Below are 17,431 nucleotides of genomic sequence, written 5' to 3' on the forward strand. Positions count from 1 at the left end.
GCCTTATAATGTGGGTGAAATGTCATCTATCATCCTAAGATATTAAGTTTAGTGTATCTAAAGTCACATTATAAAAAAAAAATACTAATTTAAAGATAAAAGGGATTTTTCCCCCATCCCTTTTCATGAAATAGTTTCATTCTAAACACTCCCAGCATCTTGTCCCTTAAAAGATAACACCTGTGGGGTGTGGTCATCCATGCCTGTAATCCCAGCATTTAGCCACCTGTCTGAGCCACCTGTCTGAGCTGCTTAAGTTTAAGGCCAGCTGGGGATGCTTAGTGAAACCCTGTTTCAAAAAGTAAACAGACGGTCAGCGGAAGCCCTTAGACGCAGCAAACATGGCTGATTTTATCTGCAGCCCCTGAGAGCTAAAGGGGAGTCTTTGCAATGTGTGTGGGGGGCACCCGTCCTGGAAATAGTTTCATATCAAGACTACCCATTCGTAGACCAGTAAAATGGCTCAGGGCATAAAGGTTCTTTCCGACAAACCTAATAACCTGAGTTCCAATCCCGGAGACCTCAAAACCAAACATTTTTTGTTTTTTGTTTTTGTTTTTGAGTCAGGGTCTCACTACGTGTGCCAGGCTAGTTTCAAACTTAAAGAGAACCACCTGCGACTACCTGCTAAAAGGATGTGCCACCAGACTCAGCTTAATAAAGTGCCTTAAGAGAAAAGACCTACCCATTTATGTCGTGGATTTATTTATGCATACAGTGTATGTTAGAACCTGCTACATTTAATCAGAACTGCTTTAAGAATGTTTAAAAAAAAAACCATAGAATTGTACTAAAACAGCATCAAGGGGGTTGTTGATGGACTCAGTTTGTAGAATGCCTGCCCAGCATGTATGGTTGCTATTGCCAGTAATCCTAGAACTCAGGAAGTGGAGGCAAGAGATCAGAAGTTCTAGGTCATCCTCGGCTACGTAGAGAGTAAGCCAGCCTGAGATATATGAGCCCCTGTTTTTTAAAAAATAAACAGAACAGCCTCAAACCACTAATAGAAGGTACATTAAATTCTGTTGGCTCCTTTTTAATGGCCTGTCACGTCTGTAGCCACTAAAACCTTAAATGTAAATCCTTAAAGTAATTTTAGACCATCAGGACTTTGCAGAAATGTCTTTCTCCTTCAAAGACAACCTCAGAATATTGAATCGGCGAAGCATTTTAACATGACTTTCTTCGCTGCTCTGTCATGAGTGTCTGTTGTCTCCATCTTTTGTGCCACGTCACTGCTCCCATTCTCCCTCGGAAACCTCTCCTGGGCTTCTGAAGTGCACCACAGAAACCAGGCTGATCAAATATTGATGACGCGGCACTCTTTAGAGCCCTTTTCATTGACTTCCCTTGGTTAGTTCCTGTTAACTCTTGACCCTTTACTTTGCCCCAACCCCACCAATTCCTTCTTCCTCAGAGACGACATTTCCAAAATACTAAAATGTCTTGTTCTTAATCCAGACTTGAGGGCCATCCGGAATTGGAATGGGGAATGCTGCCTTCATTCTTAATTCAAATGTTGTCCAGTCGCCCCCCCCCCCCTGCCACGCACACACACACACACACACACACACACACACACACACACACACTGATACATAACAAATGGCCTGGGGTTCAGAATCCAAGCAACATCAAAAGCTGTCTGTTTCGAGTACTCCTGACAGATACTCAGCCAGAAACCAAGCCTTGCACGCCCCCTGCCTTGCCAGAAGGGCACACAGAACGTTTAGATTGTAAATAGGTTGAAACTGATACAAAGAAATCTTTTAATATTTAATATTTCCCTTCAGCATTTTTTACTCTTCGTCTTCTTATTTGTTTGTTTGATGCTAGAGTAGAAGCTAGGGCCTGTGCGTGCTGGGCAAGCTGCCCTGCCACTTGAGCCATGCCCTCAGCTCCCTTCAGTCTCAAAAACGGGTACCTGAATGATTTCCTTCTTTTCTGTAGGCATAAACTCTCCACAAGCTTTAAAGAAAATCCTGTCCTTATCTGAGGAAGGGAGTTTGGAGCGTCATCGGAAGCAAGCAGAGGACACCATATCAAATGCGTCTTCGCAGCTATCGTCACCCCCTACCTCGCCTCAAAGCTCCCCCAGGAAAGGTAGGGCTCGGTCACTCCTGCCCCTGCTCAAGCCCACACCTTCAGTCCAGCTGCTCCCAGAGACACACACCAGAGAAGTCTGCGTTTGGTGCATAAATAATCCGATGTGATGTGACGATGGATTTTCCCCATCCATTTGTAAATTTGGAAGAATGCTGGCATTTTTAAATTTATGGCTTCTCTTTACCTGCTGGCAAAGACAGGTGCTAATATTACAAGTATTGGCCGAATGAGACTGCAGACACCTCACGAAAGCTCAGATTACCCATTTCCTGCTCTAGCCAAACCCAAGAGATCAGAACTTAGAGTCTGGGATCCACACGCTAGAAGAAATGCGTGTTTGTCTTTCTGAACTTGGGTTATATCACCAAGTGTAATATTTTCTAATTTCATCCTTTTGTCATCATTTCTGTCATTTTTCTTTATGGTGGGATAAACTTGCATTGTGTGTACACACCACATTTTCATTGCCCGTCTCTCTGCTGGGCATCTAGACTCTTGCATTTCCTTGGTATCTGTACAGAACCACAGTGAACATGCACACGCGAGTATCTGGTAGGTTGTGGACTCTTGGGTCAACGCCAGGAGAAGTGTAGCCTGGTCATTTGATAATTCTATTTTTAGGTGTTTGTTTTGAGGAACCTCGACCCTGATTTCCACGGTGGCTACACTAGTTTACCTTCCTCAAGTGGTGAGGAAGGACTCCCTAGCATTGCTGCCATTTGTTTTCTTCCTCCCTCCCTCCCTTCTCCCTCCTGCCACCCTCCTTCCTTCCTTTTTTTTTAAATTTATTTATTTATTTATTAAAGATTTCTGTCTCTTCCCCACCACCGCCTCCCATTTCCCTCCCCCTCCCCCAATTAAGTCCCCCCCACTCAGCCTGAAAAGCAATCAGGGTTCCCTGTCCTGTGGGAAGTCCAAGGAACCCCCACCTCCATCCAGGTCTAGTAAGTTGAGCATCCAAACTGCCTAGGCTCCCACAAAGCCAGTGTGTGCAGTAGGATCAAAAACCCATTGCCATTGTTCTTGAGTTCTCAGTAGTCCTCATTGTCCGCTATGTTCAGAGAGTCTGGTTTTATCCCAGGCTTTCCCAGACCCAGGCCAGCTGGTCTTGTTGAGTTCCCAGGAGAGAGAGCATGAGCAAAGAACTCAGGACCGCGAGGGGTGTACCCTTCCTTCCTTTTTTATCTCCTCCCTCCCTTCTTCCTTCTTCCCTCCTTCCTTCCTTCCCTCCCTCGTTCTTCCTTTCTTCCTTCCTTCTTCCCTCCTCCATCTCCCTTCCTTCTTCCCTCCTCCCTACCTCCCTCCTTCCCTCCCTCCTTCCCTCCCTCCTTCCCTCCCTCCCTTCTTCCCTCTTCCATCTCCTTTCCTTTTTTCCTCCTTCCTTCCTTCTTCCTCCTTCCTTCTTCCCTCCTCCCTCCCTCCCTCGTTCCCTCCCTCCCTTCCTTTCTCTCTTCCTCCCTCCCTTCCTCTTTCCTACCTCCTCCTCCCTTCTTCCCTTCCTCCTTTCCTTCTTTTATTTATTTTTGTTGTTGTTTTTCTGTGTTTGTTTTTTTGAGACAGGCTTTCTTTGTGTAGCCCTGGATGTCTTGGAACTTTCTGAGTCAGGCTGGCCTCAAACTTAGAGACTGCCCACCTCTGCCTTCCAAGTGCTGGAATTAAAGGCACGCACCACCACCACTGACTGTCATTTGTTTTCTTAGTGACATTCTGAAAGTGGTGAGTTAGAATCACAAAGCAATTATTTCCCTGATGGCTAAGAATGCTGAATTTTTTACTGGCCAGTTGGTGGTGTTTCTTTTGAGAACTGTGTGTGTTTGTTTTGTTTTTCCCATTTGAGTGGCCCATTTACTGGTAGGCATTTGGTTTGGTTTGGGGTGTTTAATTTTTCCAGATATTAACCCTTGTCTGAAATAGAATCGGCAAAGGTTTTCTTCTACCCTGTAGGCTGTGTTCAGTCAGTTGATAGTTTTTATTGTTGTGAAGAAGTTCCTAATTTCACATAATGAAACTTGTCAGTTCCTGGGGCTGTTTGTGATGCTGTTTGAATACTAGTGAGAACTGGATTATTTTCTCAAGCGATTTAAACACAATTAACAAAAACCCAGAGACAGAAATTAGGATTCAACCTGAAGGTCAGAAAAGCAAAACAGCCAACCACTGACTCTCTTACCTCGACCTCAGGCTAAAATGGTGATCCTGCCTCCAGGAATCTCAGAGTGAGACTGAGAGCTGTCTCCTCCCGTTTAGGGCTGGGATAAAAGGCGTGCGCCTTCTGGTTTCTATGGCAACTAGTGTGGCTACAGTTGGGCGGTGGTGGTGGCGTACATCTTTAATCCCAGCACTCGGGAGGCAGAGACAGGTGGATCTCTGTGAGTCTGAGGCCAGCCTGGTCTACAGAGTGAGTTCCAGGACAGGCTCCAGTGCTACAAAGAAACCCTGTCTTGAAAAAACTATATATAGTTTTTTTTAAAGGGTGTTTATTACCACTGCCTGGTCTGTAAGGTTGACCAATGGCACTGTTTTACTCTCTGATCTTCAGGCAAGCTTTATTTATTAGAATACAATTGAAATGCCACTACAGTTTTAGGTATTAAGGTCTTTGATCTACTTTGGGTAGACTATTTTTCCAGTGCCTTAAAGTTTTCATTGTAGAAGTCTTTCATCTCTTCTGTTATGTCTGTTTGTAGCTTGTCTCTTTGTCTCTTGATGCTATTATTAATGGAATATTGTTCCTAATTTTTATACTTAGAAATAGATAGCATTTACTTTTGTAACATTTTAAAACTTTGGGGGGGATATTTTGTAATTTTTGATTAAAATCTTATTTTGAGCCCTGTCTGGCCCAGTAGCTGCCGACCATGTAGACCAGTCTGGTCTCAGATCTGCAGCAATTATCCTGCCTCTGCCTCCTGAGTTCTGGATTAATGCAAACATTTTTTTTTTAAAAAAAATCTAATTCATTGTAAGTGTAGGAATAATTATTTTTATATTAAAGTTTGTTCTAATTAAACTGAAAATTATGCAACAGCAATATAGAAGTGGCCAGCCTGGTCTACAGAGAAAGCTCCAGGACAGCCAGGGCTACACAGAGAAACCCTGTCTTGAAAAACAAACAACAAAAGAAAGCAAGACACCCACTGACAGTTTGAGGATTGGGTTCGTGCTTCTAGGAGTAGTGGGGTTTGGCTCTGGGGGTTTTGGAGGGCCACTTTTGTTTTTGTCTTGTTTTATGCTGCTAAGATTGGAACTGGTGCCTCAGGCATGCGAGACAAAAATGTTTTTCTCTGTGAGCTCTGTTCTCTGGCTTTACTAACAGTAGTATGGGTTGTAGCTAAGGAAGCAAGAATAGTCAAGGGGTGCCATAGTTTCTTCATCTTTACCTAGGACGAATAACAATAGATAGTTTTCCCTGACCATTGAATAGGCAATTTTTACTTTATTAGAGTGAAATTTTAATCTCTTAGTCACCTGGTATTTATAAGTTTTTGAGTAAACTCCCACCTCATTGTCAACATTTAATTTTTGCTTGTTTTGTGGACCAGTTTTAGAAGCCTAAAATGTTTAATTACTGAATTTGCATTTCTCATTCAGGTTATATGTTGGCTCCCAGTGGTACCGTGGATAATTTTTCAGATTCTGGGCACAGTGAAATTTCTTCACGATCCAGTATTGTCAGCAATTCTTCTTTTGACTCGGTGCCAGTCCCTCTGCATGATGAACGGCGTCAGAGGCATTCTGTCAGCATCGTGGAGACCAACCTGGGTGTGGGCAGGATGGAGCGGCGGACCCTGATCGAGCCTGATCAATACAGCTTAGGGTAAGTCTGATCCTTGCGTTCTTTTGTTTCTCTTTCTGTGGGTCTGTCATTGCATGTCATGCTATTTGTGTTATGCAGACTGCTTTTGTAGTTGGTTTTCCCCTCTGGTGGTCCACGGGGGCTCTGTGTAGTGGAACACATCCCAGTCTCTGTCTGTAGCAAGTTGTTGGTCTCTTTCCTGAAGCATTAAAAACTCAAGAGTAAGAAATTGGGGTTCAACCTGAAGACCCGAAAAGCAAAGCAGCCAGCCACTGGCTCTTACCTCAGCCTCAGTCTGAAAATATCACATAATCCAGCCTCCCAGAGTCTCAGAATGAGACCAAGAGCTGTCTCCTCCCGTTTTATAATCCTCTCTAGGGCTGGGAATAAAGGTGTGCATTGCCCAGTTTCTATGGCAGCTAGTGTGGCTACTGGGATTAAAGGTGTGTGTCACCACCACCTGGTCTGTAAGGCTGACCATTGGGGCTGTTTTACTCTCAGATCGTCAGGCAGTCTTGATTTATTAAAAATACAATCAAAATGCTACTACACTTCTCTGTGTTTGCTTTGTGAAAAGATGAATGAGTGCTATGATAAACTAGCCACTCTGATCCCATGCAGGAGTACTCTCCTCCTCTTTTCTGGGATAGAAGAATGCCACTTTTCTAGGGAAAAGATACTTTATAGGCAGAGTGGCTTATGCCTGTTCCCCTAGCACTTAAGACTGAGGTAGGAGGTTAATGAGTTCAAGACCACCTAGGCTACAAACCAAGAGCCTGTCTCAAAGCAGCAAAACAGTTTTTCAGTAAAGGGTTGTTTAACCATCTGACATCTTCCCTTCCTTTGTTTCGATGGCAGGTCGTATGCCCCAGTGTCTGAAGGCCGAGGTCTGTATGCCGCGGCCACTGTCATCTCTTCTCCCAGCACAGAGGAGCTTTCCCATGACCAAGGGGACCGTGCTTCCCTCGATGCTGCTGACAGCGGTCGTGGGAGCTGGACTTCATGTTCAAGTGGTTCCCATGACAACATCCAGACCATCCAGCACCAGAGGAGCTGGGAAACCTTGCCGTTTGGGCACACTCACTTCGACTATTCAGGGGATGCTGCAGGCATATGGGCCTCCGGGAGCCATATGGACCAAATCATGTTTTCCGATCATAGCACAAAATATAGTAGACAAAATCAAAATAGAGAGAGTCTTGAGCAAGCTCAATCCCGGGCAAGCTGGGCATCTTCCACGGGCTACTGGGGAGAAGACTCAGAAGGGGACACGGGCACTATCAAGCGAAGGGGCGGCAAGGATGTCTCCATCGAGGCCGAAAGCAGCAGTATGGTGCCTGTGACCACAGAGGAAGCCAAACCTGTCCCCATGCCTGCCCACATAGCTGTGACACCGACTACTCCAAAGGGGCTCATCGGTACGTATGGAAATGGACTGCTGGGGTGCACCTGGACGTGGGTGGAAGTCGGCTTCCCCTCAGATTGTCCATCACCACGCCTGGTTCCAGATCAGCAGTATGGTCAGCGAGTGAACTGACCAGGGCTTAAGAGCCAAGTTTGTGGTCCGAGACGCACACTTCAGCAGTCAGTAGCGCTTAGCCCGTGGGATCAATGGGCTGTGATCCTACCAGGACATTATTAGAATAGGTGCCTGTTCCTCACAGAGGAGCCATTCCCTCTCATTGAAACGCAGAAGAACGAACGGTTCATCATTCTTCTGTCCCCTTGGATTGTATCAATATCCTTTGTATATTGATTTTTTATTGGTTTTTGTTATGAAGATACGTTGTTTTTCTACTAAACAAATTCTTTGTACCTGGGAGGACAGGGGTAAAGAACTCAGAGATGGGTAAAGTGCAAAAGGGAGTCAGGCAGAGCTAGGAGCCCGTCTTGACACCGGAGACACTCGGCTGTGCCTGTTCCTCTCTAAAATGAGCTTCATAATTTTATCTTTTTAAGAAATGACTTATTTTCATTTTACATGCACTCACGTGCACACATGTATGTCTGTGTGAGAGTCAGATCCCCTGAAGCTAGAGTTGTACAGACACTTGTGAGCCGACATGTGGGTGCTGGGAATTGAACCCAGGTCCTCTGGAAGAGCAGCCAATCGTCTTAACCACTGAGCCATCTCTCCAGTCCCAGCCATGCTATCTTAATATGATTAGCGTGAGGATGGAAGAGGTCTTGGCAGAGGACAGTGCCAATGTATCAGGAGCCCTTAAAAGATGCTGGTGCCCTCTCTGGTGTAAAGACAAGTGTGTCTCCTCAGTCACGGGCTTATGTTCTCTGTAACTTGAATGATGAATGTCTGTCTGAGAGAATGCAGGGTAGATTGTGAGGTGCAGAGAGAAACCCCTAGAGTATTGATGAGGGAACAGTTATGTGGCCACATGAAAGGTGATACAGGGATGTCAGACTTAGTACCCCATAACGGTGAGTGAGGAGGCGGCAGCTCAGAGTTCTTAGGTTGGTTATTCTGAGCCATTTCTGTTAACAAACTAATTCTCAAAATTTTTATTGCTGAAGAGGAAAGTGATTTCTAGTTCCTGACAAAGTCAAGAAAAATAAGCTTGAGTCTTACTCAGTTTTACAAATCTCATGTTGCAGGTCACAGACACGAATAGGTTTACCTTCATGAAATTGTGGACTTTAAGAAAAGCAACTGCCTTTTTGGTTTGCAGGGCTTTCTAATCTTATTTTAATTTATTGTTTTCCGAAGAGAAACCTAGAGAATTGGAGGGATGTGAACCTGATTCTCCATGTGATAATATTGGGAAATGCCTAAGAAACCTCCGCTGTTACCCCCATCCGGGTACAGAAAGGAGAGAGGGGATTTTTACCCCTCACTGATGTGACCCAGGCATGTCCCTGGTTCCTCTTGTACCTTGTTTTGTGAGGTTAGTTTTTAGTTGAACTCCCCTGTTTAGGCTTTGCTTAGCGGCCACTAGGCAGAAGTGACCTGGTGAGTATTAGCTGAGGACAGCCTGATGCCCTGGCTTATCTGAAGGGTGCTTGTATCTGCACCTTATGTAAAGTAAAAGGCCTTGGACCTGACACCCTGCCGTCTCCCTGCAGCTCGGAAGGAGGGCAGGTACCGGGAACCACCTCCCACACCTCCAGGCTACGTGGGCATCCCTATCGCCGATTTCCCTGAAGGGCCTTGCCACCCGGCCCGGAAGCCCCCAGACTACAACGTGGCCCTGCAGCGGTCCCGGATGGTGGCTCGGCCCACGGAGGCTCCGGCTCCAGTGCAGACGCCTCCTGCAGCCAGCAGACCGGGAAGCAAGCCGCAGTGGCACAAGCCCAGCGATGCAGACCCGCGCCTCGCACCCTTCCAACCACAGGGCTTCGCTGGCGCCGAGGAGGATGGTAAGCTTTCCACGCCCACCCCAGCTCCTGGGAGGACCTTTAACTGCTTGCTGTGGAGGGTTTCCCCCACTGTTTGGCAGGAGAAAGAACCTTTCTTTAAATGGTTTTGTAAGTGCCAGCAATTACAGAACGGTTGCTTGTAAGGAAGCTTGCACATGACTGGAATTTTAGTCTTTTTCTGTGCTAGGGTTAGAGACAAGGACCTACAGGGTGCTAGGCAGGTTCTACCTGAGACACAGCTTAGCATAAATTTCCAAGACAATACTTAGCAAAACTGAAGTTCTTTTGTGGCTCTATTTTAAGGATAAGAGTGAAAACCTCTGGTTGTTACTCATTTTAGAAATTTGGAGAAGCATCTTGACCTATTAAAACGCAGCTGGTTAACGTTTTCAGTGGAAGCTTTGCAGTTGGACACTTAATGGGCAGAAAGTGGCTTGGAAAGGAAGGGACAGGAAAAGCTATGCTGTCCTTGGGCTCTCTGCCTCTCTCTGGATGTTCCTGCTAACAGTGGGCTGAGGGCAAGGAGGAATCCTGCCCTTCGCTTTTTAAGTATCCAGTGTAGTGTGTTTCATTATACAGCCATTATAGCAAAGTCCAAAACATAATCATGAGAATTATAATTTTTAATTATAGATTAATGAATATTAACATTTTTGTCTATCCTCAAGTTTTTTAAAGATTTAAAAAAATTGTTTGATATATACATATATATGTATGTATGTATGTGTATATATATATATATATATATATGTATGTATATGTATGTATACACACACACAGTATGTGTGTGCCTGTTGTCTGTGGAGGCCAGAAGAGGATATTTGATCCCTTGGAACTGTTACAGAAGGTTGTGACCTGCCATGTGTGTGCTGGGAAGCAAACCCCAGTCCTCAGGAAGAGGACTCCTTCTAGACTTCCTAATGTGTAACTGTGCTGTTAAAAACAAGGAACTCGGGCCTGGAGAGATAGTTCAGTAGCTAAGAACTCTTGTTGCTCTACCAGAAGACCAGAATTCGGTTCCTAACACCCTGTGGGTGGCTTCCAGTAGCCTGGAACTCCAGATGCCGAGAGACCGACACACTCTGCTGGCCTTTGTGGCAACTGCACTCATATATTCTCTCTCTCTCTCTCTCTAAAAATTAAAATTAGAGGAAGGCCTGGAGAGACGGCTGTGTGCTTAAAAGTATATACTGCTCTTGCAGCGAAGTCCAGTTTCGAGTGCCCAGGTAGAAACTCACATCTGCCTAAAACTCTTCTACCAGGGGATCCGATCATCTCTTCTGACTCCCGCACACAGACACTGGCATGCATATGATTAAAAGTCCTTCTTAGAAAAATAGCTGTTATTTTAGAACTTCAGTTATTAGTAGCGGCTCAACAAGTAAGCGTACAATGTATTTAATTTTATTGATTTATTGTTATCTCAGTTTGGTTTCTTTTGCTGGTAGACATTCTGAGCAGAAGCCATTTGGGGAGGAAAGAGTTTCTTTCTTTCCAGTCCATTATTCTGGGAAGTCGGACCTGAAACTGAAGGAGAGACCATGGGGAAACACAGCTCACTCCCAAGCTCACATTCAGCCATATTTCATACACAGTCAAGGCCCACTTACCTAGGCATGGCGTCGCCCACGGTGGGCTCAGCCCTCCTGCATCAACTAGCAACCAAGAAAATGCCTTCCAGGCCACTCTGATGGAGGCACTTCCTCCAACTTTTCTCTTGGTTGGCCAGGCCATCACAGTTGTAACTTTTTTAAGAAAGTGGGCCAGACTGGCTGCAGACGCTTGCTCCTGGCTCAGCTTCCTGGGCACTGGGATTAGAAACCTGAATGACCACACACAGCTGCCTTTTTCCTAGGGTGTATAAACCTGATAAGATGGTGCACAGCTTTAATCCCAGCACTTGCGGAGCAGAGGCAGGTGGATCTCTGTATGTTCAATGCCACCCCTCCCTACATAGGAAGTTCCAGAACAGCCAGGCTACATAGAGAAACCCTGTCTCAACCCCCCCAATGTATACAGATATAGTATGTATATGTGTTTAAAGATTTGCATGATGCACCCGTTTTTAAACTTCTAAAATTATGACTAACTGCTTGCCAAAAATGCAAGGGTTTTAAGTGAGCTACATTAAATGTGTCTTTCTTTTAACCTAAGTGAATGCGATAGCACAGAAAATTGTCTGCTTGTTGACTTTTTGTTTGTTTTGTTTTCTCCGCTGCTGTATGTGTAGAAGATGAGCAAGTGTCTGCGGTTTGAGGCTCAGAGCACGCCACCGACAGGAGAGCACAAGAAGACATCCGAAGCAATGGAGCCTTGGCACGCACATCCTGAGGATGGTGGACCAGTTTGCCTCCTTCCCTGCCTTAAAGCAGCATGGGGCTTCTTCTCCCCTTCTTCCTTTCCCCTTTGCATGTGAAATACTGTGAAGAAATTGCCGTGGCACTTTGCAGACCTTATTGCTTGAGATGCACAGCCCAGCAGTCTCCGAGCTGCTGCCTGCCACATCACGCAGTATCATTCCAGACTCCAAGATCATCAAAAGGTGATCCCCTCTGGCCGCGGAGATCATCAAAAGGTGATCCCCTCTGGCCGCGGAGATCATCAAAAGGTGATCCCCTCTGGCCGCGCTTCTCCGCGCCTGGAAGGAGTTTGCAATCTTCCTCTTAGATTTCAATCCAACCCTAGCCCTCGGTCTCATTTGGAAGATGAGAGAAACTAGCCTTTGAACTACGTGGGGTCTTGAACCCACCAAGGAAGACAAAGACAGACATGAAATCCTTTGAGTACAGTGCTTGCCCACTTGTTTACAATAGCCTTTTAAAAATGAGTTTAAAGATTGTGTTCAGAGAGTAAATATATCCATTTAATGATTACAGTATTATTTTGAACCTTAAGTAGGATTGCCAGCCTGGGTTTCTGAAAAACCAAATATGCCGGACAGGGTATGGCCACACCAAGGGAAGACCTGGCAGCGATGCTGTCTTCCCATGTCCTTCTGGCCTTGCCCGTGAAGTGCCCTATCCCAGAAGCATCAAATGTTAGCCAATTACTTAAATACGAGGACTCCTCACCCGCTCCTTCCCCAGTGGGTGAGGATCTAATGTAAAACTCTTTGCACATGGCCAGGGGAGGGAACGAGGACTTGGGTGTCCTGTCTGAGCCTTAGGAGGCGGGACAGTGTTATTTGAGAGTGTGTCCTGCTCAATTACAATGGATGGCAACCCCTGTTTTTAAGTTATGGGTTTTTTTAAAAAATTTTTTTTAATTTTTATTTTTTGAGTTTTGTTAATTTAGAGTTTCAGAGCTTTTTGTTTCTATTTTTTAAAAGAAAGAAGCATAACTGGATAGCATCGCAGTGAAGCAGCTTGGGGTGTTGGGGTGAATGCCAGCTGTTCAATACTGCTCTTTCAAGACAGCCTCCTCCCCTTGTTGAAATGGCCCCAGAGAGTATGTCTTTAAACATGATGAAAGGTCACACGGTCGGATACACTAGCCTCTGCAAGGTGGGTCAGTCACCAAAGACTGCCCTGTACGTGGCTTCGTGACGCTGCCTCTAGAGAAGCCCGAAGTGGAGCGCCCATCTGCTCACAGCTGCTATGAACCCTAGAAGGACTGAAAATGACCCCGTCGTCCTATCTTTGTGTTGTTTTTTTTTGCACAGACTCCGGAAAAGTGAAGGCTGCCAATCCGAGTAGTACTCAGATGTGAGGGGCTGCTGGTCTTGGATTTTTCCATTAAATTCAACTGATCATATTGATCAGTCAAATAAACGTAAATAGCTTCCAATTTTAAAGGTCGAATTGCAGTGTTTTTTCACTGTGTCAAACAATGTCAGTGCTTTATTTAATAATTCTCTTCTATGTCATGGCATTTGTCTACTTATGTATCACATCGTCTCTCACGCATTTGTAATTTTACATGTAACAAGCATTATTGCCAGTTTTACTATATAGGCTATGGACCTCATGTGCATATAGAAAGACAAAAATCTAGCTCTATCACAAATTGCACAAATGTTATCTAAACATTAAGTAATTGTAGAACATAGGACTGCTAATCTCAGTTCGCTCTGTGATGTCGAGTGCAGAATGTACTATTAACTGGTGATTTCCTCATACTTTTGATACTACTTGTACCTGTATGTCTTTTAGAAAGACATTGGTGCAGTCTGTATCCTTTTGTATTTTTAATACAATAATTGTACATATTGGTTATATTTTTGTTGAAGATGGTAGAAATGTACTATGTTTATGCTTCTACATCCAGTTTGTACAAGCTGGAGAATAAATAAATATAACATAAAGCCTTGTCTAAATTTTTAATGCTTTTTATTACTGAAATGAAGCAAAGGTTCCACCACAGGATCGGCCTCAGGAGGCTGAAGAGTTTGAGTGACAGCTCGTTTCTTTCTCGTGGTTCTTTATTGAGTCAAAGAAATGAATACCATTAATGTTAGCACCAACTAGACTAGGTTCAAATTCTTCCGTGGTTTGTTGTTTTTTTTTTTTTTTTGAGGCTCGTTGTAGCATTTGCCTCCTCTGTAGTACATAGCATTGTTTATTTCCTGAAATACAGAAAGCTCAGAATGACATTGAAAGTCACGATCAGCAAGAGAACAATTTGGCTATTTGTTGTAGGCCTCCAGCTAGCACATAAAACTCTTTGGTCTATGAGCTTATTTGGTTTTTTTGCTGGGGTTGAACCCAGAGCCTTGTTGCCCACTAAGCAAGCTTTGTCTAACTGAGGAAGGACATTTGGTCCCTAAGAGCGTTTATATTTTAATAGATAAAAATCAGCTAAGTACTGCCTGCTTAAATACATTTGAGATCAAAGATTCTTCCCTCAGGGAGATGTAGTAAAGGTCTGAGAAGCTAGAATGCACAGAAATGGGAGACCAGGAAATCGAAAGAGAAGCGAGAAGATAGCCCTCCCACCCACCAACTTTTTCTAAGTCTGTCGTCTATCAAAATGGTTAGGGGATTTGAAGAAAAAAGCAAGATTGCTGTTCTAGCAGCTTCACCAGTTTTAGAGATCCTCCTCATCACGTTTTGTTTGCTGCAAGTTAGCCATGGTTGCTATCCTTCTGTCTTACTGCCCTTCTACACCCCAGTAAGCAACCTTCAGAGCCAAAGAGCTGTCTCTAGGACTTCAAGCAGTATCTGCCATATACAATTAGTAGAGGAGACAGTTTCCATCTCTGTGTTCATAATAGAACCCTGCTGTTTACTGTTCTAGGTGGCAGCGTGAACCTTGGAGAGTTCACCTAAAAATGAGGCAGACTAAAGTCTTATGCAATAGCCAACTTTATTCAGAGCATCAGACAGTTTATACTTTGAGGGTTAAAAAGAATCACGTGAGTAAAGCCCAGGGATAAGGACCTGTTAGGCAAGTACTTGGCCATTCAGCAAGTTGTAGGGATGCTGTAGAAAGTTTGTATAAGCATCTTACTTTCTCCCTACCGCAAACACTCAGTCTGTGTTTTCATGTATACATGTTATAGCCCTTAGATAATATTTCCTTCTATCCACGGAAGCATTTATATCTTCATCTATACTTACTTTTGTTACTATTATTTTATGTGTATGGGTGTATGTGTATTACTACATGCAGGTACCTTGGAGTCCAGAAAAGGGCATTTGGTCCTCTGGAACAGGAGTGACAGGTAAAGATTGTAAAACACTGTGTAGGTGCTGGGCATCAAACCTGGGTCCTCTGGAAGCTCAACCCTTAAGCCACCTCTCCAGTCTCCACCTAAACTTAGTTTTATATCTACTACACTCAAAATATTCATTTAAGTGGTTCAGGCTTTTGAGGGTATATGTGTTAGAATGTCAGATACACTTCTGTGTTACTCAAACTGTTCGCACACCTTCTTACTAAAGAAGTAGAAACTCTAGAGCCCTTAATTCTGTAATAGTTTCTTGAAAAATTAACTAATTCAGGGTGTTGGGGAGGTAGCATAATACATACTTGCCAAGCAAGCATGAGAACTTAAGTTAGGGACCTTGGCACCCACTTAGAAGCCATGGGTAGTGACTTGTGCTTGTATTCTCAGTTCTGAAAAGGCAGAGACAGTAGGATTAAAGGGGCTTACTGACCAACCAAACTAGCTGAATCTGTTATCTCCGTGTTCATCAAGAGACAGTCTCAAAACTAAGATGGCAAGTGACTGAGGAAGACACCTGAAATCAACTTCTGGCCCACATACATGTGTGTGAACAGTTAGAAACACATATGCATGCACCATACACTAAATATAGCTGATTCAGACCTGGGGATGTAGCTCAGTTGAGTGCTTGCTTAATATACATGAACTAGGTTCCATCCTAGCATCCCATAAAACTGGATGTGCTCAAAGTCATTGGTGCATACTGAGTTTGAGGCTGGCCTGCACTACATGAAACCCTGTCTCAAACGACAAAAGCTATCCTGTTTTGGAGACTCAAGATCATGCAATCCCCACGGAGCCTGGTTGTCTGAAGATGTGAAGATTAGGATCAGCGGCAGAGATGATGCGATTTCCCAGGGTTGGAGAGTGCTCTTCTAGAGGACCCACGTACTGTTCCCAGACTCAGGCCAGGCAGCTTACCACTGCTTGTCAGCTCCTGTGCCAGGGAATCTGATGCCATCGTCTGGCATCCGTGGGCATCTGTGAAATGTGACATACACGAAACAAATGGCTTCAAGACCATGTATAGAGAAATACATATCAGAGAGAAATGGGAGGCTTTAAACAGATGAGCACTGTCATAGAAGAGACACCATGACTACAGCAACTCTTAGAAAGGAAAACGTTACAGTTTCAGAGGTAAGTCCATTGCCATCATGAGGGGACATGGTAGCATGCAGGCAGACATGGTGCTGGACAGGTAGCTGAGAGTTCTACATCTTTCAGGCAACAGGAAGTGAAGAGTTTTCTTGAAAATTATATGAGACCTCAAAGCCCACCTCCATGGTGACACACTTCCTCCAACAAGGCCACACCTCCTGATAGTGCCACTCCCTTTGGGGGCCATTTTCCTTCAAACCACCACAGGCATTACCTAGTTGAGAGAGTGAGTCAAGCACTTAGCAGATATGAAAAATCATTTGTGAATTAGGCCTTTTTAAGCATTCACATGTCAGCAAGTACCAGGAAGATGCAATAAAATGTCTGCCTGTGTTTGTGATCAACCCATATTGCCCACTTGCCTTTCACCATGCTGTGACTGCTTAGCAGCAAAACTTTCAATCTTTGGGCTCCATTCCTTGAGCAATATAGATTACAGCAATCTTAGTATGAGAGAAAATATCAAAATCTACATTGAAATACTTAAGGGACATTTAATAGAGGAGAAAGTGAAATTCAATGCCTTAAGTATCTCCCCCCCCCCTTTTTCAGTTAGCTTGTAAAATTTAAACTACAGCTATCTGATTTGATCAAGGTGCCAATGAAAGCAATGTGGGCAGGTGGGCGTCAGTGAATCACAGAAGGCTGCATGTTTTCCTTAACTGACATAGATCAAAGACTTCTCCCCCCAAAACCTATAGAATCGATTTAGGATCATGTAAATGCCATATTTGTCTCTAGAGATGGCAATGTGGACGGTGTGTTAGATACCGTTGCATTTGCCTGGATGTCATGTGTACAGGTTTTGCCTGAGTAAACTGAGGAACTGTGAGAGCTAAAGTTACGTTTTAAGTTTCAATTACTATGCCTAAGAGATCCATGAAACAGAATCAGAAGGACTCTGATCTCCAAGTCGTTTGCACAAGCACAGATAGTTCCTGAGGTGCTGAAGACGAGTGTTGATGCACGATAACAAGCCACATGTTTTCACTCCCCTAAACAAGTTCGTTTGACTCACCTACACCAGGTGTGCTTGATCACATGTGGGCAGGAGGTGCACGGGCAGAAAATATGTCAGGATGTACACTTGCCCCTGATTGGATGGAGACCAGAGGGACGTAGGCAGGAAGTACATCAGGAGGTATATTTGTCCTGATTGGACCTCATGGGAAATACTTTAAGCCCCTGAAAACTGTGGCTTGGGAGCCATTTCCTGGGAACCTGGGTATGGACCTGGACAGAGCCCATCGCCTGCCCAGTATTAAAGTTTCCTTCAAGTTTGGCTTTAAACTGTGGTAGTGGTCTTAATTTCTACCTGTGGGATTAAC

General features: G+C 44.4%; 1 protein-coding gene across 7 annotated transcripts in view; it reads left to right on the forward strand.

The window, feature by feature from the left end:
- Window positions 1-13,585, forward strand: part of Rapgef2 (Rap guanine nucleotide exchange factor 2) — a 199,711-nt gene extending 186,126 nt beyond the window's left edge. For 6 of the 7 annotated variants that reach the window (XM_041658934.1, XM_041658936.1, XM_041658935.1 and 3 more), the window contains 5 exons: window positions 1,951-2,103; window positions 5,698-5,923; window positions 6,761-7,320; window positions 8,981-9,274; window positions 11,505-13,585. In XM_041658934.1, the coding sequence (XP_041514868.1) occupies window positions 1,951-2,103; window positions 5,698-5,923; window positions 6,761-7,320; window positions 8,981-9,274; window positions 11,505-11,530 (1,259 nt within the window). In that variant the 3' untranslated portion in view covers window positions 11,531-13,585. The remainder of the gene's footprint in view (window positions 1-1,950; window positions 2,104-5,697; window positions 5,924-6,760; window positions 7,321-8,980; window positions 9,275-11,504) is intronic. The other variant, XR_005974913.1, reaches the window with a different exon arrangement.
- Window positions 13,586-17,431: the final 3,846 nt, after the last annotated feature.

The sequence above is a fragment of the Microtus oregoni genome, unplaced genomic scaffold, assembly GCF_018167655.1.
Source record: "Microtus oregoni isolate MIOR12 unplaced genomic scaffold, Mior012 000010F_ref0000083, whole genome shotgun sequence".
NCBI classification, from domain to species: domain Eukaryota; kingdom Metazoa; phylum Chordata; class Mammalia; order Rodentia; family Cricetidae; genus Microtus; species Microtus oregoni.